Raw genomic sequence first — 21,372 nt, forward strand, 5'->3', positions numbered from 1 at the left:
CTGATTAAAAGAGTTGCGGAATTTGTTCCCAAAATAAAATATGATAAAATAAAATTTATAAAAGCATTTCTTAAAGAAATGTATTTTCATTAAATAAAAAAATCTCGGGATGTCATGTTCCGATACAGACCAAAAGCATAAACAATATAAAATAGACCTTACAATAGTTATTTATAACTACTGATCTATAATCCAAAATCTCTCGTCAGGTCCACCAACTTATACTCTTGTGTCATTACCTGTAATGCAAAGAAAACTGAGTGGGTCAGGCTTGGGAGCCTGGTGAGCATATAGGGTTTTCAACCCACAATAATACATTTATTATATTCAATTATCAAACAATCAACCCAAATACCCATCCCCATATCTCTTTTATTTTCTCAAGGGTTTACCATAAGAATCCACAATCCTTCATTCATTCATTCCTAAGGATTTACCTAAAGAATTGGCACAAAGTCCATTTGCTACCACGGTTTATACAATAGGCACTACGTCGCATAGTCACCAGGGTTCATACAATTGGCACTACGTCTCATAGTCACCAAAGTTTACACAACAAGCACTACGTCTCATAGTCACAAGGGTTTACACAACAGGCATGAAGTCACATCGTCACCAAGGTTTATCAAATAGGCACGAAGTCGCATCGTCACCAAGGCTTTACTCAATAGGTACTACGTCTCATAGTCGCCGCTATTTCATCTACCCATGTTCTACCCAACACATTTGTAGATATAAAATACATATACAATTTAAATCATTTAACACCCGTATAAAAACATCAATTCCAAACCCATCTCAAATAGACAAATAATATATTTAACACATAGCACGTATTTCATAGCTAATACTTTATATTTATGTGTTAGAAGAAAGTAGCCATACACTCACTTGATTAGAAGATGATCAGACAGCACTACGGATTGTAAAAGTAGTATTCTTCGGTAGATCTGGAAAATCTTCACAAAAACCGGGCTCCTCGCGGGCAGAGCTTCGGCTCGTGAATTTTACTTCTCGAGATCTTCGAGGCCTCGGGACTTGCTTCGGGGCTCGGGAATGATACCGGGGCTTCGGGATATTTCTTGCACGAAAAACGATACAAAAACGCGAGAGAAAGAAGAGAAATGAGCAAAGGGATAAGGCAGCCTCGCACCCTTTATATAGGGGCTAGATTCACGATTTACGTTGGGCGTAATGGGGATAAGACCGCTAACTCCCCCCCCCCCTGGATAATATCAGATATTTTATAATTATATTTAATATCGAAATTATTTAATAAATTTCAAAAATTCATATCTTCCTCATACGAACTTCGTTTTCGACGTTCTTTATATCCCCACGTAGGTGAGACTACGCTCTACAACTTTCGTTTAGATTTTGTAGGCTAATTTTGACTTTATTTTTATTATTTATTTTTAGTAGGCCGGGACAGGAAAACTCCGTTATAAATTCATAACTTCTTCATCCGACGTCCGTTTTCGCCTATCTTTTTATCGTTTTACTACTATTAACGAGATCTTCGATTCTCATTTAGATTTTTTTGGCTAAAAACCGGTCGATCTCAAATCGAGTATTCGGGCTGCATACCGCTAAGTCGAAACTTAGAAAAATCATAACTTCTTCATACGAAGTCAGATTTGGACGTTCTTTTTATGCACGCTCACGGTTTAACGTATTCTACGATTTTCATTTAGATCACTAAGGCTAAATATCGCTCTAACGTAAATTCACTTTTTATGTCGCGCTGTGTCATGCCGGTTTGGTCGCGAAACTTCAACAGGTCATAACTTCTTCGTTATAACTCGGATTTCGGCGTTCTTTATATGTACGGAATCCTTGTAACATATACTATAACTTAGTTAAGATTACTCATTCTAAATAATCTTTTATCAAAAAGTCATTTTTGACGCTTATCGTCTCTAAATTGACTAGCCCTGATCTACAGGCGTTACATCTACCACATAGCATCCTAGTGCATAAACATATAAATCATATATTGCCTAGCTTGTCTGGGTGCTGGCATACCCCTGCGGCCCTATCTACCGATATTGGGATCTATCCTACCCCTCCTATCACATATCACATAACATCATAGCATACTAGCACATAATTATAACAGATAGCAACATACCAGGTAATTATCACAAAGACAATCATCTCTAATATAACTCTTACTAGTGGGCCAGCCTTGGTGCCTTAGACCTATTTCTACTGGAAGGTAACTCACCTCAATGTTGTGTAGTATCTGAACTATCCTCAGTGCTGGGATCAACTCCTCTCAAGCTCCTCAGCTCCTACACATAACAACCTTCCTTGGTTACCATTTCATACTCATAACCCTTTCAACGGTCAACTCAGGTCAAAGTCAAAGTCATGGTCAACACCCTGGTCAAAGTTAACTTTTTGTCAAAGTCAACATCTGGTTGACTTAACTTGCCGAGTTGGTCCACCAACTCGTCGAGTTCCATAATCCACAAAATACTGGAACTTCGATCCTACTCGTCGAGTCTTTCAAGAACTCTTCGAGTTCTCCTTCATACAGAATTTGGACCTTTTGATCATGACTCGACGAGTTCATACTTAAACTCGTCGAGTCCTGCTTCGTATAAGTTGGAACGTCTAGCCCTTGACTCGCTGAGTTCTTCCTTGAACTCGTCGAGTTCTTCTTCATATCAGTCGGTACATTGTCTTGAACTCGTCGAGTTCTTTGATCTTCAAGTCCATATTCACGTCTATTATGTTAAGTCCTCTTCTAGACTCAACCAGATTGCTCAGAAACAGATAAGGTTGGGGAACCATGACTCGACTCGCCGAGTCCTATGAACGACTCGTTGAGTCCCCCAAAATCCAAGTCCATACAGTCGATTTAAGTCGGGCTTATTGCATCTAAAGCATAGATCTGACCTCCTATGGTTGATATAACACGTAAAGTTACAAACTTTACGTGCATGCATGGGTGTTATGAAGCTAGAATGCCAAAACTAAGTCATAAAGGATTCCTAATGCATGGGACAGGGCCATAGCTCAATAAAGGTGGCAACCTTGAGCTTCCTGAGCTCAAAAGTTTCCAGATCTGAAGTCATTACTCTATTATGCACTCAAATCCCGAGAGTGACTTAGAAATGACCCATAAATGACAATATGCAAGCCCTAAAGAATATCTAAGTGATGGAAAGCCAAGGTTGAAGCTTTTTACCTCAAACAAACTGGAAATGCAACCAAAACTCTGGATCTACTGCCTTCTTCTTGGATCTCCAAGCTTTAAATCACTAAAATGGCACAATATAGCTCACGAACACTCACAAACTGATTACGGTTTCGAGAATAGGGTCTGAGGGTGATGGAGGCCGGGGTGGAGGCCATATAAGTTGTTTAAATAGGGTGCAAACCCTAAAATTTAGGGTTTCATTTAGACAGATCTACTCATCGAGTCGGGGCTTCCGACTAGTCGATTAGACTCTTCCACCCGCGTCCAAGATTCGCCCCTACTCGACGAGTTTGGGGCCTCAACTCGTCGAGTCCCAGTATAAAAATGCAAAAACGTATATTTAAAATATGTACCGGGAACCGGGCATTACATATACCTTCTGGAGGATGATTATAGGATACAAATCCTATATCCACAAAGCTTGGATCTTTCCAAGTGCTTCCCCAATGAAGCTCTTCCGTCAAAGATACACACAAAACAATCCAAGCTCACAAAATGGTTGGGTTTTCAAGGTGGCTACTTAAGAGGGTGGAGGCTGAGTATAGAGATGTCATATGGGGTTAGAGCCTTTAAATAGGGCTCACAACCACAAGGATTAGGGTTTTGGTGCAGCGCACCTACGCTCAACGTATGTCATTAAACCCCCTGCATCCAATCTCCCACCTGAATATCGTCTAAGGAAACCACTGCCTCATCATCCAACACATACTTCCTCAACTACGAAACATGGAAAGTGTTGTGAATCTGATTGAGCTCCTCAAGTAGATCCAACCTGTAAGCTACCTTGCCAACCCTGGTAATTACCCAAAAAGGTCCAATATATTTGGGGCCCAACTTCCCCCTCTTCCTGAAGCATATCACACCTTTCCATGGTGAGACCTTCAGTACTACCATATCACCGACCTGAAATTCCTACTCGAATCGACACCCGATTGGCATAGCTCTTCAGTCAACTATGTGTTGTTTGTAGCATCTGCCTGATCTACTGGATAGGCTCCATGGTCTGAAGGACTACTTCGGTCCTTCCTATCATCCTGTGACCAACCTCACCCTAACAAACCAGGGTACGACATATATGCTCATGCAAGAGCTCAAATGGTAGAGCACCAATGCTGGAGTGATAACTATTATTATAGGAAAGCTTCGCGAGAGGTGGGTAGGAATCCCAACTCCCACCTAAATCAATAACATAAGACCACAACATATCCTCGAGGGTCTGTATCATCCGCCCCCTCTGGCCTTCGGTCTGTGGATGATATGCAGTGCTAAAGTGTAGCCTCGTACCCAATTCCTTGTGTAACTTTTGCCAAAATTGAAAAGTGAACCGAACATATCAGTAAGAAACAATGGATACTGGGACCCCATGGTGAGTAACGATCTCTCGGAAATAAACATTGTCCAACTTTTCGGCTGAAGAACTCTCCCGGATAGCCAAAAAGTGGGCACTCTTGGTCAATTAATCCATGATGACCCATATAGCATCAAAACCCTTTGCCGTCTTAGACAACTTGGTGATAAATTCCATAGTGATTTGTTCCTATTTCCATATAGGAACCTCCAGACATTGCAACTCATCTAATAGAGTATATATAACTATCATGGGCTCTTCTAGACAATCTAGTGGAACACATGCAGGTTCATAACTTGTAAGGGACGAACTACATGTTCATATGATGTACTATGCTTCTTACTGACATGTATTGTGGAGAAATTCCTAAAATAGTACTGTCAGCAACGATATTTATGTCAGCAACTATATTTATGATGATCCTTATGATAGGTCCTTATAGATGAATATATAGAACAAAATGGGGATGAGAATTCAAGTTAATTGTTTTATATGAAATAGATAATTAAATAAATTAATTATATTATTATGGGTTAAAAACCTATGTACTCACTATGTTTCCCAACCTAACCCACACAATATCTTTGTATCACAGGAAGCAGTACAAAGATAATGATGTTTGGATCCGATGAGAGATTTAAGGAAATATATGTTATAGTATAAAAGATGTTGTAAGGCCTGCAATGACTACGTTTGTGCTTATGTTTTTTGTATCAGTTATAACATCCCAAGTTTTTAATAATCAATGAAAAACATTTCTTCAGAAATACTTTTATGGGACATATTCTGTATTCCCAAAAGAATACTTTGACTTAAAATAAGCATAAATAAAAGATCTTTTCTAACCGTTAAAATGGGATGTCACAAAAGGACCTTGCCACACCATGGTGCCTGCATATTAACAGCTTCCTTACCTGATTCCATTCCAGCTTTGGGATATTTTTCTTCCAATCTTTTAACATTCATAACTCCTTCTTTTGTAACCTGTTTTCTATGAGCATTATATCCACACGAAGGTGGGGATGAGTTCTATAATTCCATTAAGTCACTTCTGATAGACTAATTACAGGTCTTAATCTATTAAGTCACAAAAATGGCCCAAAAACCATAAATTTCCCATTTTACCCTTCATGGCCTAAATGCACCATCTCTTGCATTTTTTCTCTTGAACTCATTTTTCTCATACTATGTAACCGACTTAGACTTATCTTGAATCATTTCAAGAAGTTATCTCTTTTCAATTCATGAAATTCCTCTAAATGACTAAATTGCCCTTTTGGTCAATTATTCACCTAAAGACAAATGTTTCTAAATTTCAAGTTCTTACAATAATAGTCTAATCATGCATTCGTACACTAACAATACTAACTTTAGGTTTTCCTCCCTCATATAAAGTGTACCGAAGATAGTGCTAATATTGATGAATCGCCTTGAGAATACATAGTCATATGTAGCTAACAATAAGATAGTCAGTCGAATAAATGTTCATACCCAAGAGAAATTAACCAGACAAGGACCATGCAATAAGGCCAAATCAAGATTTCTAAGGCTATCTAATTTTAACTACATACAACCTATAGGGAATTCACTCAACAGTCAACCAATATTAACATTGACCTCAATTAAAAAAACATGGCATATGTCCCAACACAGGACTATCCTAATCTACCGCATAATCACATGCCAACAAAATACATGCATCATATCAACCATTGGGCATGCAATGTCACACATAATATAGTGAGAAAAATCACATGAGTATAGTAGTAGAATCTCAATAGCAACCTCTGCAAATGAAACAAATACCATAAACCACCTAACACCAAACCAAGTCAATCCTCAGTCAAATCCTCAAATCCAATAAAGTTTGACCAAAAGTCAGATTAGTTAAAAAGTCAATGGTCGACGGTGAATAGTCAATATGTCAAACGTGTTGCAATCCAACTTCCCGTCACATCACTAGCACTAGGCGACAAAATAGTCATGACTTTAGTTCCATATTCACGATGCAGGCCTTCCTTAGTTGCATTGCGTTTTTTGATGTAAATTCTTTTTTCTTTTTAAGCACTTGATCCCTTAAGACAATTACTCAAACTTTCCAAAACACTTTGAAATATGAACTTAATAGATAAAGTTTCCAACTTTATCCATTTTCATGCGTCGTACAAACTTTTCACAAAACCCTAGATCTAAAGAGCCCAAAATGGACAAATTTTGATGCATGGATTAAAGGAAAGGTGAACACACACTCATTTCACTCAATAATATCAACAAAACACTCATAAGAAACCTTTGGGACCTAGAGTTTCCAAACTCCCAAGAAATATAACAAAAGGGATCAAGTACACCTAAAACGATAGACCCATGAAGCACAACACATAAAGCATGAGACTTGATCACTTATAAAGCTTAAAAAGGAAAATAAAAGGTAGGAAACCTCTAGATCTTGCTTTATTAGGCACCAAGGATCTTGCTTCTTATTCAAGAATCACCAAAGAGAAATAAAGACACAAGGTATGAGGAAATAGAGCTAGGTTTTCACTCTAGGGTTTTCTTTGGAGAAGGAGGTTGGAGAAAATGATTGAACCTAGTAGCTAGTGTCCTTATATAGGGCTCAAGGCTTGAGATCAGGGTTTGGTTTGATTACGACTATGTGTTGCAACTTATGATGTGGCACACGCCACATATTTTCTATGACACACTTCGTGTTAGAAATTGGGATCTAAGAATATCAATATACTTGGATACTTTCTAGGATCGTGATTGCAATCACTTTCCAAAATCTGTGATTTTGACCCGCTTTCCCTTGGGTATCAAAAAATTTGATTTCGGCTAATCTAAGAGAAACAATTTAGAAGTCATGCTACTTCTAAATCCAAAAGACAAAATAATACCTTATCATTTTTGTTTTCTTGAAGTGATAGCGAGAATCGGATGACTTATTTTCGTGTGTGTGTGTGTGTATATATATATATATATAAACCTTATTTTGGAACACTTATCATCCTTAAAATAGATGTAAGAATTGGTTGGAATTTGGTTATAAGGTGGTTGACAAAATTTACATGCACTTGGCACCAAAAATTGTTGGGTTTTGAGCACAATAACACTCCTATGGTGCACATGCAACCCAAAATGATTTGGATCTATGTTTTCTCTAATTATACATGCATTTTCAATTTTTCCAAAGCATTCTCCCTAGCTAGCATACAATTGAAGCAATACAATATAAACTTAGTTTGGATGCTTACCTCTTGAGTAGGCTAGAGTTCTTGACCTTTGAAAGCTTGAGCACCCCAAGTGTAATGCCTCTAATGGTTCACAAACACCAAATGCAAGAGGAGGCTTTGGAGAAAAGGTTATTTAGCACAAAATCAACTTCACTCTCTTAGAATGTATGTGGGTGCCGATTTTAACTCTAGGAATGAGTATTTATAATGTGGCAAATGCTAGGGTTACACTTTGTAAACCCTAATGACCTTTCATATACTTAGGCTCCATGGGTTAACCTCCATGGACTATCCATGGATCATCTCAATGGTTTAGCCCATCCTAAGTAACTATGGTTCATTAGCTCACATTATAAGAATGATTGATTTACCCAATCAATCCCCACATATTTAATTAGTCTCTTTTGATCACAAATTAATTCCAAACTAATTCTTGACCAATACTAATTAAATAATATGATTTCTTAATTAATATAATATACTTATAATATATTAATAAATCACAAATAACCTTATTCTCAAAAGTACATCCTATCAAATTACACTGATGAAGGCAACCCAAAAGGACCATGCTACAATCAGGTCAAGTACATTCCAGTTATAGTTATGGGCTTAGACACCGAATCCAATAAAATGGAGGTTATAAATATGGTTATCTAGACATAACAAAATATTACATCAGCAGGATGTCACATCCCATGGTGGTGGGAAATTGAATGGTTAGACTCTTTCTTGATATATAATTTCGTTTAGGTTTCCGAGTGCTGTCCCTTGACCTTGTTCACGCCAGGGGCTCTGCCCCTTGGAACCTGCTAGGGGCTCTTCCCCTTGGTTTTGGGGTTTTTTTATTCAAAATATTTTTAAAAACTCATAAAATGGCAAACAAAAGACTTCAAATTTTCGAACATAATAAGCTAGTTACAACCCACCAAGAATCATCTTGCAAGTTATAGAAAGATTTAAACACCAATCAAAGAAAGGATGAAGAAATCACAACCTTTGTATTTCTTTGGGTCCTCTTGGGAGGCTTGGAAGTTGATGGGGACTGAAGACCTTTTGAGACACCAACAATGTATCAAGTTGATGTAGAATGTTAGTTCTTTGTGTAAAACTCTTAAGCTTTGAACCAAACCTAAGTATGTTTCAAAAAGAGCATAAAACGAGTAGTAATTCTTCTTGATTTAAAAGCAAGAGAAGAAATGGAGAGGGAGAAGGAGAAGGAGATCTCGACAGTTGCATCAAGGAAGTGTCACCAAAAATGCAAGCAACTAGCCTTCTAAAGCACACACTTGATCTAAAGGTCCTTAAGTGTTAGGACCTTTACACAAGCTTGTCTCACATGCATTCACCCATACCCATTTCTTTTTAATAAATAAAGTCTAAAGCCTTTCCTCTTATCCCTAACTCTATTTTTGTATATTTCAAGAGAAAAGAAAGGCTAGAGTTTTATATTTTATAGCCTAAGTTTATAAAATATAAACTTTAACTTTTTGGTAAAAGACAAAAATATTTATATAGTCCAAAATGTTGTACATGACATATTAATTCATACCATATGAATTATGTAATATTACTTGCTAATGAAAATTATTATTTCTATGAAATAAATAATTTCTAATTAATTATAAGAGTTTATTGAATATTTATTAAAATTAATTTCTAATAAATAATCAATTTTATCAAGTTGTTGTTAGTGTGATCCATTAGTATCATATGTTAATTAGCAATATCACTTTAATAAGATTCTTGAGCATACAAGATCCTTCAATCTCCCATTTGTGCAAAACTCATATGAGATTGATATAGATAGTGATGAACATCTAGCAACATTTCACTGCCCCCACCAACGTACGAATTTGTACCATTCTATCAACGCCCAATTCCCAAAAAGCTCAAAGCTACAATTGGTGTATAAGGTAAGTTTATCGGTTATCCCTTTGTCACAGACATCATGTTGAACATGAGATACGGATTGCGATCAATCTCATTAGGTGTTCAACTTTGGTAAGGCACCTTAGACTCTCAACACATAAGAGGAACAAATCTAATATTGACTACATAATTCTCTTGTATAGTTCACACCATACCTGAAAATGGCTTTTATAATTGATCGGTTAAGGACCAACATTTGACCATATCAAAGCACAACACTCCCTATACTTAAGTACTATGTATCTCAGGTTTTAAGGATACAAAGATAGTACCTTTTAATCAAGTATCATTCATGATAGCGATCCATGAGATGATCTTGATGTGGGTCAGTTCAATACTAGTTCTCTGACAAGTACCTATGAAACTTGGTTACAACCCATTGTCTACCTTCATCTGGTGAAAGTTAACAAATCCAATTCATATTAGTCTTACTTCGTAATTTCTCCCACAACTATAACTGACTATGAACTTCTAGAATAATAAGATTATTCATGGATTAAATATGTAAATATAGAACACAACAAGTATTGATGTTATGATCATATCCCAGTATATCAAAACATTATCTAGTTGTTGTCACAATGCTCAAATATCCAAATACTAAATCCAACTCAAAATCCTATTTATAGAATAATAATGTATTATAGCTGAAGTGTGACCATTTATACTTAGCTCAGAAGAATGACTTTATTAATGGGTTTGAGTAAACTTAATTTGTATGAATTCACGAATACTATCATCTCCATGTTTGACTTTACTCTTGGTATAGCTAAATATTTTGGAGAATATGATTGGTGTTATTTCATAACATAGAGTTTCTTAGGTTGATTAAGTTTACTTTCGAAGTCACAAAGATTTCTATGTGATTATTAAATGGCAGAAATCAACATAGTTTTTTAGCGAACTCATTCATCCAATCGTATTTGATTTCAACTTCTAAAACAGTGTATTCTTACTTTGTAGCAGATTGTGTCATTATGTTTTTCTTGGACCTTATTCCAATTAAACTTACTCTTCATTCCATAATGAAGTCATAATCCAATTATAATTCATAATTATCTATATTTTTTTTAGAAATCAGAATCATATGTATCTCTTTACATGAAGATTTTATTATAAACTAATTATCTCATATATAAGTCATCCGGTGACTTAACCATATATTTAATTGGCATCTTATGATATGTTCACAACATGATTATATACCAGGTCTTATGCATAATATGGCATGATGGATTCATTTGCCAAGTAAATCGAATATGAGTTATTTCAGCTAATTCAAACCTATAAGGTAGATTCTAATAAGGTTGGCTCAAAACTTAGTGTCATGTGATAATGTCAAGATTCCTCCAAAGGAATTTTGTGTTTTGATTTCTTTCAAGATGTTGTTCATATATGCACAAAGATATAAAACTTTTAACATTCATTTTATCTATCTCTATAGATTTTACATTCCAAGAATGTGTCTTGTTCTTCCCAAGTCTTTCATTTTAGAAACACATCCCGAGTCAAGGTGAAAAAGCCTGGCATGGCCAGAATGTAATTTCTTATGATTAAGTATGTCTCACTCATACAATATCATGAATGTCGCTATACTCCCACTAGTTCTTACTAAACACACGAGTTCTATTCATTTTGATATAAACACATACATTGTGGTTTTATATTAAAATGATTATTGCAACCTTGAGATGTTTGCTTTAGATCCAAAAATGGATCTCAAGTTTTACACATTTTACTAGGATAATATGGATTAAAAAACCTTCAGGCTAATATATATATATATATATATATATATATATATATATATATATATATATATATCTGCTAATAGATGTCTATTAAGAAAAATGGTCTTTCTTGAAATCTATTTGCTATATGTCATATTAAGAATATGATTTATAGTAAATAATATCCTTATTGATCTAATCATAGCTACTTGTGAAAAGGTGTGATCATAGTCAATGTCATGAGTATGATAAGGACTATAATCAATGACACGAGTATGATAAAATCCTTTTATGACAAGCCTTGCTCAATGTGTATGATATCTATGTATATATTCTTTTTAAAAGAATCTCTTACTCCTTCTAACCTTGCTATATAGAGGAAGATTAATCAAGTCCATACTTTGATTATTACACATGGATTACTTCTCAATGTTCATGACACTAAGTCATTTATCAAATTCAAGATTTGATGTAGTATCTTGGTAGTTGATGGATTCACTAGAAACCAACAAGAATAACTCATCAATGAGAGATTCCAAGTTTCTCAAGCCAGTGATGATTTCTACCATTAATGCGAACAGATTGTGTTTGTGGATAACTATTATTCAAGTTCAACAATTCCTAGTTGAAACTAGTGCCAACAATTCCTACATCAGTAGACTATGGGTCTTGAGATGCTTCAAGTTCCATGTGTCTCCCACTTTCTTTGTCACTAGAAGCTTACTTTCTGTTGACTTAATATTCAGAAAAATAAGAGAAATTATTCTTTGATGGGTTTGTATAATCTAAGTGTCCTTTTAGAATATGTTACCGATATGTAATTTTTTGGTGTTTGTTTTCAAGATACAATTAATAGTGATTAAGGTATAATCCCCAAGACCATAAAGGAAGATAATTTCTACCGATTAGAGAGTAAACTTTATCTGGTAAGGTCTAATTCATCCTTTATTATCACTTAAATCTTTTGATGGTGTTAATGGATTGTATCTCAACTTTATGTTTGAAACTTCAATAGATGTTTCAAAATTTATGCTTTACTATGTAAAATATAATTATAATTACTATAGTTATTAATAAAGCTGGTCTGGTATTTTGCATTAAATCATAAACAATCATTAAAAGGGAAGTCATACACCATAATGTATAATTCCTTAATATTTCCTCTACAGTTTAGTGAAAATATGATTACAAATCCTTTACATATATACAAGATTCATATATAACAAATAAACTATATTATCTGCCTTCAAAGATTTATTTCTTGAAGTTAAAATATGTGTGTTTCATTTAGATAATAAAGATAACAATGTCATAGATAAGTTTGATTTAAAACAATTTCAAGTCAAAAGTGCTAGCATATAGAGCTTAATTTTATTTATTAAATATTGATATTTACTTAATAATCCTATTAAGAGATCTAGTCTCATAAATAGAAGTTAATCATTTCAGAATATTAATATTATTGTTATGAAAAACAATCAAGTAAATAATCAAACATTTAAATAAAACAACTGAGATATAAATTTTTAGGCATGCTAAATTTAAAACATACATTGTTCCAAAACGAATATTATTTTATATTACAAGTAATATATCCTATAAGCATAAATGAGTGTAGTTCCAACTTGTTTGTGCTCAGTTGGTTACTTTTCTCTAAATATCTACAAACAAGTTACAAATATTAGCTTAACATTTAAGTACCAAGTACTTGAGTGTTATATGAAAAATATAAGTTCTATCTAGTATATACCTAAAGTACTAGTCTCCTCCATAATTTTTTTTTTCAGATAAGAGAAACAGTTCCTCTTCTAGTATCTATTTCTCCACAAAGAAACACGATCCATCTATATGTGGGTATTCTTGGATTTCTTGGGCTTAAAGGTGTTCGGTCTATAAAACATGAGTTTTTTAGATCACACAAAGTGACTCTTTTTTAGCTTTGCATTATTCCATTGTTTGAGCAAGTTTAGAACAAATATCACTACATTTATTGGAATATTGCTTAACCTATTTTTCCATATAATGATGTAATTGAGGTATTAAAGAGGTTAAATAGGTTTAAACTATTAAACCAAAAGAGGTTTGTTTCACAGACCCATTATGCATGACCAATATTAACAATCTCGTAAAATTGAGCCCAATCCTACACTGCAAAGTCATAGCCACATTCTGAAAACAACACAAATGATGTGAATATGGGATGACATGACTAAAGGCGAAGTTTATGTAATCATACATATTGGTTATGAAGGTTAATTCTTTAACCTCCCTAATATATTCCTTTAGTTGCAACACTTTATGTCATGTGTCATGCCCATACGAAATGGGCAAGGTATGATGGTTTATGTATATGGAAACCGCTATGAATATTGAGCGTAAGTAGTTTTCTTTCATAGGGACACTACCTATGAATAGACTTGGCAAAATATGGCACGACACGACAACCCGACGCGAACCTGACACGAAGTTAGCGGGTTAGGGTCAGAGATTTCGACCCGTTTATGTACACGGGTTGACACGACACGACACGATAATTAAACGGGTAGGGTTAGGGTGAAGACTTTCAACTCGAAGATGACCCGTTTAATTATATATATATATATATATATATATATATATATATATATATATATATATATATATTTATTTATAAATATTTTCAATATTATACATTTGTAGTGACCCAAATTCAAAAACTAAAAATAAAATTAAAATTTTCAAAGTGACTTAATTTTACTCCTCCTAACTACCTATCTCATTTGTTTCTTAACTCTAACTCTTTCCATTTTGCTTTCTAAACTTACTACTACCTTCGTCCCATATTTATTGACCAATTTTGACTTTTGAAGTCTTTATTTTTGTTTTTGATATATAACACTTAATGCAAAAGATATGAATGGATTGTGTATTAAATGTCTTTTCTATGTTTTAAGTTTTATCAAGTAATTTATAACACAAATAAAAATATTTAAGGTTAAAGTGAAAAATAAAAACTTCAAAAATAAAAAATGAACAATAAATATGGGACAGAAGAAGTATAATTTTTTTTTCTGTTCCATCTCCCAACTCCAACATTTCACTTTTTCATTTTCTTTCCTCCTTAAAATGTTTAAATCCGGCATGACACAACATATTTATAAGGTTTAAAACTTAACCCGAAACCCGACACAAAAATAAACGGGTTGACACGACACGACACGATAATTAAACGGGTCGGGTTAAGGTCAAACACTCTCGACCCGTTTAATGTCTTGACACGACACGAACCCGACATGTTTGCCAGGTCTACCTATGAACAACACTCGAAGCATGCAACTCATAAATGTTTGAATCTATATTTTTTTGCAACATCAATCAAAAACAATATTAATATAATTATAATTGAAAACAAACAAGTGATATATTCCAAAAGTATCTTACCACACGTTCAAGAGCCACAAAATAGAACTTAAAATGGTCCCTCACATCTTCTTGGCATCGGTAAAAGTTCTCGGGTTGGTTCTTTCAAAATTATGAAAGTAATCAGAGAGGTTGGCAAAAGCTTTCTTCACAAATAAGATTTGATGAACTTATTTTTCGATGTTGCAAAAGAATATTTAGAATTTTGTTTTAAAGAAGAAAATGATGGAAAGAAGCGATATGTAGTGCAAAAATTCTAAAGTGTGTGATATGTAATTTAATCGGTGCGGAATGTATAATGTTAGATTCACAATATCATTACGTAAAATCTCACTAACCATTCATTAACTCCGACTCCAAAACCGTTGTAACTACTTTTGAATTTCCAAAGAAAATAGTTATTTTTGAAATTCCAAAAAAAAAAAAGATAATTTTTGTTAATTAACTTTAATAAATTAAAATAGAATGATATTTGCCTTATTTACAGGCCGAAGAGAGAAGAGATAAAGGAGGTTGGAATCAGACGCCAACTTTGGTTCTTCTCTCTATTCCTTTCCTTTATATATACATCTCAACGCTTTCTAGACAACTGTGTCGGTTTATCTCTCAATCACAGGAGTTACAACCAGTAATCCCTCTCTACAATCGCTCTCTAGAACCTTCCTTTCTCCCACCCATGGCGTCTCCATCTCAAGCAAGTCTCCTTCTCCAGAAACAACTCAAAGGTCTCACCGTTTTCTCGATTCTAGGGTTCTAATTTCGATTTACTTTAACTTGCTCTGATTCTTTATTTCTTTCCATGATGATCCGTGGCTTATTTTACAGATCTCTGTAAAAACCCCGTTGATGGATTCTCCGCCGGTCTTGTTGATGAAAGCAATCTATTTGAATGGAGTGTCACCATTATCGGGCCTCCGGATACGCTATAGTGAGTTATTCTATTGCTTCTTGCTCAAATATTGTATCTGTATCTTATATATATACAGTTTAGAAGCTTAATTATATGAAATTGAGGCTGACACAGTCTGTCGATTGTTCTTGTTCTTACCTGTTCCTATGTTCTTGCTCTGTTTATTGATTTAATTGGGTTTCTTGGGGGGTTTTAAAGAGTTATATTTGTATTACAACACAAGATCACCAATCACACTACATTCTTTAGGGTTAGCAGTTCACAATGTTCTTGATCAATTGTAGAACTGCTGACTACATGATAATGAGATGTTCTATGACCTTTTTGGTTTTAAAATCAACATCTTATGTTCAATTAACTTGATGAGGAACCTAAGTTTGTTGGACAATGATTATGGTGACATCTTTCTTCTGTTTGGACTTTCTTGAGTAACCTTGAGTCCAATTCCTATGGTTTTCTTGATCAATTCTGAATTATGGTTTCTTCTTCTACTTAATTTACCATATTATGTTATGTATGTTCTATTTTTAAATCCATAGATGAAATTTAATGTTTCTGTCTAATGGTTATGGGTTCATTGTTTCAGTGATGGAGGTTTCTTTAATGCTATAATGACCTTTCCACAAAATTACCCAAATAGCCCTCCAACTGTGCGATTTACATCAGAAGTTTGGCATCCCAATGGTTAGTGATTAATTTCCTTCTTTCACACACTTTTAATTTAAAAACCCAATCTTTCCTCTTACTTTTTGTCCAAAATCACTCGTTTATCATCTAATTTTTATCAAGAACTTCAGATTTATAATAAGATGAAAACATCCATAACTATATCAAGTAATATAATAATTTTTTGGTGTTTACAGTTTACCCTGATGGAAAGGTTTGTATTTCAATTCTCCACCCCCCTGGTGATGATCCTAATGGATATGAGCTTGCAAGTGAACGCTGGACACCTGTCCATACGGTATGACACAGCTAATTTCCAAAAATACCCTTGTGTTATTATCAATAATTTCAACAAGAATAATGAAAGTTCTTATCAATAATTTGATATTTGCAGGTGGAGAGCATAGTGTTGAGCATTATCTCAATGCTTTCAAGCCCCAATGACGAATCTCCTGCAAATGTTGAAGCTGCGGTAATGACCATATTGCCCTTGTGTTATTTGTTTTTTCTAGAGCATTGGTTTAAGATGTTTGTGTTTAATTTTTTTTTTTTTTGGGGTGTGATTACAGAAAGAATGGAGAGATAGAAGAGATGACTTCAGGAAGAAAGTGGGGAGATGTGTAAGGAAATCCCAAGAGCTGATGTGATGATGATGATGATGATGATGTTGATGATGATGATGATGATGTAAAACCAACACTGGCTGCTGCTTCTTGCTACTACTCACTTGTAGAATTTCGCCATTGCTATTGACATTTTGTGTTTGTTAAATTCTGGTTTTTGATTCCTTTTGAAATGAAATGGTTGCTTTGTTTTACTCTCTCTTGTGTTTAGATTGGTTGTTCTCAAATGTGATTTAGGGACAAAAGCATTCTTTTGTTGCAAATTGGATTCACTTTTCTTTTTTGAATCTTGCATTTGGAGTTGAGTGAGTATTGCTTTAAGAATGTAGTAACAGAAATAACTACTGGGTTAATTACAAAATGACAAAATAGAAATGTCTCAAATGCCAATTTATTTTATTAGCTTTTTTGAATTTGAATATTTATAAAGAAATAAATGATCGTCCATTTCGCAAAGTGGGATTTTGAATTTGCGAAACAGGAAAAGATAATTTCCACAATTTATCTATACATCTTTTGTTTTGTGATGGTTTATGAAATTATTTCAAAATTACTTTATGTTTTAACAGTTTCTTGATGTATCATATCAACTAATATTCTCTAAATACTAGCATTTAGACTATGTGATGTGAACTTATACCCGAAAATTCAAACCTGACGGTAGGGATGTCAAAAAGTCCCGTGGGACCCCGAACCCATGGGGCCCCGATCCCGAATGGGGAATATTTGTTTAAAAAATCGGGGACGGGGGCGGGGGCAAGGTTAACCCCCGGTTTAGTTTTGGGGGCGGGGGCGGGGGTGGGTAGTACCGTCCCGAACCCCCAATGGGGACCCCGTTAATATTTTATTTATGTTAATATATATTAATTATAAAAATATAATCAATAATTGCAATGATTTTGAACATCCAAAATTCAATAAAATATCATGTTTTTTAAGTTTACAGTATAACGTTTTTAAGATGTTATAATATTTTTATTTTAAATATATATAATTATGCTATAAATAACTATTTTTATCCAAAATGGTTTCTTTTAGCTCAAAAAATAACTTCTTTTAGCCTAAATAACACATTCGTTCGCCCAAAAAAAATCAACCCAAATGGGGGTAGGGAAACGGGGGCGGGGGCGGGGGTAATCTTGGGATTCGGGGGTGGGGGCGGGGGATGCAATCCCCGCCCCGTTTGCCCCCGTTGACATCCCTACCTGACGGGTATACCCCAACAACAAGGCCTACGTGTGCCAACATTTCACATGAGCGGAGCATGTCTACAGTACACCACATCCCTTTATGCGGGCCTCCGAAATCCAGCCTCTTGGCTATGAAGCCCGGTGAGTCTCTCTCTCTCTCTCTCTCTCTCTCTCTCTCTCTCTTAAATATTGTGAAAGGTTGACGAGGGAAGTGGTGTGGCGTTGATGTGTGTGAAATGTTGAAAGGGTGAAAGAAGAGTAAGCCTAATAGCCTTAGCAAAGTGACTTTACGTCTTTGCTTGATGTTTACTACCAACTACGTTCTGCTAGGCATGCGTATGTATCTAGAATCAGCCCGACCTGAACCAAAAGAATAGGAACCGATCGAAGCTAAAATGAAGAACTTGAAACAGCTTGCTAGTGACTAAATCGGATCCGGTGTCGATTTTATGGTCCCAAAGTCATTTTCTAGCCCATTAAGTGGTTTTCCATGCACCATTAAGTCCTTTCCGATCCCATTATGTCTTTTCCAGCCTCGTTATGTCTTTTCCATCCCCATTAAGTCATTTTCCAACCCATTAAGTCATTTTGACCTCCTCAGTCCGGTGGAAAGGAAATCAATAGAATTGAGAACTATATTAAGTCATTTGATGGAATCAAGAATCATCCCGTATAGTATAGTATCTGTCCGGTTCGGTTGAGTTGGTCTATTTGCTCATCCTTATTTTCTACACACTAAAACCATTTCACAACAATTTGTGCTTAGTTTTGTGAGTTTTGTGAAATGTATTTCTTTCACATTTTAAGTTATGTTCAAATTATTTAACATATCAGATCATTCTGGTGATGATAGAACACCATGATTCACAAGACTGTCTAAGGAAGGAAACGTCGTTTTGATAGTCACACCAATATTGCCTAAAATAATCTTGGGTGGGGACCCGAGAAGACATTCTGATGGTAAAAGTAGTATTTCGTAGGAGAGAATAATAAGAATCAAAGCAAGAGCCTTAGGTTATGTGTATCTTAGCATTTTGTCGTGAGACTAAGGTATTTATATTTTTATACAGTATGAGTTACCTTTTATCCGGATCACTTAGAGAGTACGGTTCACATTTGAATAATGATGCCTTCTAGATAGACCAAACTTAAAAATCCTTACTATCTTTACTAATATAGATAACATACATTTGGATCAACAAAAAATTTGAGTTATCAAATGATCATATATATATATATATATATATATATATATATATATATATATATATATACACACACACAAACACAAACACACACACATGCATATTGAACTTTTGATGGGTTTTTTTGTCCTTAGTGTATTGTACAAGCATTTTATACGTAAAACCTAAGCAAATCAAATAGGCCCATATTAGCAATAGTTGAGAGAATTCAGGTATCTTCCGTATCCCCAGTTCAACTCATTCCCCATGTTTCTTCTTCAACAGACAGTTCCACAACCTCCAACCTCACTGCTCATTCAACCTTTCATGAGTTCAACTCTTTCCCCACGTTCTTACGCTCCCACTATTTATTGTGTGTGAAAGTTTTTTTTTCAAAGGAGTATAAAGGCCTCCACCTCATATTCATTTTTTTCCCTTCGTCTTCTGTTCTTATTCCTGCTAATTTGATTTGATTTATTGTCGCATGTCTCAAGTAATATGAAGAACTTATGACATCAAGTCCTTGTTAGACCTTTGATCTTCTGCTTTGAATCATTTATTTCCCTCGATTTTCTTTTGTTTAATTTAATTTTGATGTATTGGGTATAAATTTATAACTTGATTTGATTTTTTTGGTAGGATTAGAAGTAATTTGAAGAAGTCGACTTACATATGACTGTCAGTTGGATGCTCATGCTTGACTTCCACCGTTCCCTCATCGGTTTCTCTTTCATGCTTCTCGAACACCCTCTAGATATGGAGGTTTGATTTGGATAGTTTACTGAAACACAAAGAGGTTTGATGTGTACGTCGACAAGTGGTATTTAAAACTGTTAATGTGTACAATTTTGTTTTTGTGATGTATATTTTACTCATTACTATTTTTTATATTTTGTTTTAGCATTGGTGTGGAGTTTGGTGTACCTGTTACTAATTCAAATGTAGACATACCATTTAAGATGTGGCAGCTGACATATGACATTTGAATACTCAAGTTGTGAAACTACTTCACCAGTATCTGACATAAGTTTCAAACTTGGATCAAAAGGAGTACTCATAGAAGAACCATCTGAACAATTGAACTTCTTAAGTACTTTCTCAATGTAATGAGACTGTGAAATTGAGATTCCTTGATGTTCATCGTTCTCTCACTTTGATATCCTCCTTGGCACTTCCAAGATTTCATCTTTAGTGTATTCAAATAAAGGGGGTACTCAGAACATACACCACTTTCCGAGTATTTTTATTAAAGTTTAGGTGTGGAAATGTACTTGTAACGTCCCAAAAACCAAAGTAATTTTTTTTTTCTTTTTAAAAGAGATAAAAAATTGTATTTCATCAATCACAAGTCTCCAAAAACATTATTTTACAACCATACTAAAATCAGAGTATCTCTCAAAACATTGATAACTACCGGACGATATGTAGAATCACACATTTGTCTTTCCCCTATCTGTTGAAATACCTGAAACATTTAAATCCACATATATAACCCAAAGTTTAGTGAGTTTCTCAAAATACCTCACACAAAAATACCATACAATGCATGCACACATGAGCCTTCAGTCTGACTAGATTATCTCGTAAGGGCTACAGTACACTTGGATCGCTCTCCTGAGCCTACAACACGAGGTCGGACACTCTTCGCGTTTCTTAACCGGAGCAAACAAATTGGGTGACTATGAAAAACACACACCCATAAAGTTTTTTTTTTCTTTTAAAATATTTCCTCAAAAAAAAAAAGAAAGAAAAAGTAAGAGAGAGAGAGGATTAAGAGGAAAGGGAAGGATGTTCCCTTAAATTTGAGATCGAAGAGAAGTTTAAAAAGGTTCTAAAAATAAATATTAATGTGTGGCTGCTGGGATTCGAGCCCAGGTCTCCACGGCCACAACGTGGAATTCTTACCACTAAACTACAGCCACATTATGAAAGCAAGTTCCATATAATAGTTT

General features: G+C 34.7%; 1 protein-coding gene and 1 non-coding gene across 2 annotated transcripts; one reads left to right on the plus strand and one right to left on the minus strand.

Annotated features, from left to right (window-relative positions):
• The first annotated feature begins 15,387 nt into the window (after positions 1–15,387).
• Positions 15,388–17,240, plus strand: LOC145074000 (ubiquitin-conjugating enzyme E2 7-like). Its single transcript, XM_079020448.1, has 6 exons — positions 15,388–15,572; positions 15,673–15,775; positions 16,344–16,441; positions 16,621–16,721; positions 16,818–16,895; positions 16,993–17,240. Exons 1-6 carry the CDS (start codon positions 15,524–15,526, stop codon positions 17,068–17,070), a joined length of 507 nt encoding a protein of 168 aa, XP_078876574.1. The 5' UTR covers positions 15,388–15,523; the 3' UTR covers positions 17,071–17,240.
• Positions 17,241–21,270: 4,030 nt separating this feature from the next.
• TRNAH-GUG (transfer RNA histidin (anticodon GUG)) lies at positions 21,271–21,342 on the minus strand. Its single transcript has one exon. It is a non-coding gene; the product is annotated as a tRNA-His (tRNA).
• Between the last annotated feature and the right edge of the window lie 30 nt (positions 21,343–21,372).

Source organism: Lactuca serriola, chromosome 9 (genome assembly GCF_051521515.1).
Source record: "Lactuca serriola cultivar US96UC23 chromosome 9, Lser_US96UC23_V15, whole genome shotgun sequence".
Taxonomy (NCBI): domain Eukaryota; kingdom Viridiplantae; phylum Streptophyta; class Magnoliopsida; order Asterales; family Asteraceae; genus Lactuca; species Lactuca serriola.

Excerpts from the sequence above, each read along its gene's own strand:
- LOC145074000 (XM_079020448.1), top strand. The coding sequence starts at position 15,524 with ATGGCGTCTCCATCTCAAGCAAGTCTCCTTCTCCAGAAACAACTCAAA. Across the intron at positions 16,442-16,620 it reads AGAAGTTTGGCATCCCAATG|TTTACCCTGATGGAAAGGTT; the intron begins GTTAGTGATTAA and ends TGGTGTTTACAG. Across the intron at positions 16,896-16,992 it reads CTGCAAATGTTGAAGCTGCG|AAAGAATGGAGAGATAGAAG; the intron begins GTAATGACCATA and ends GTGTGATTACAG.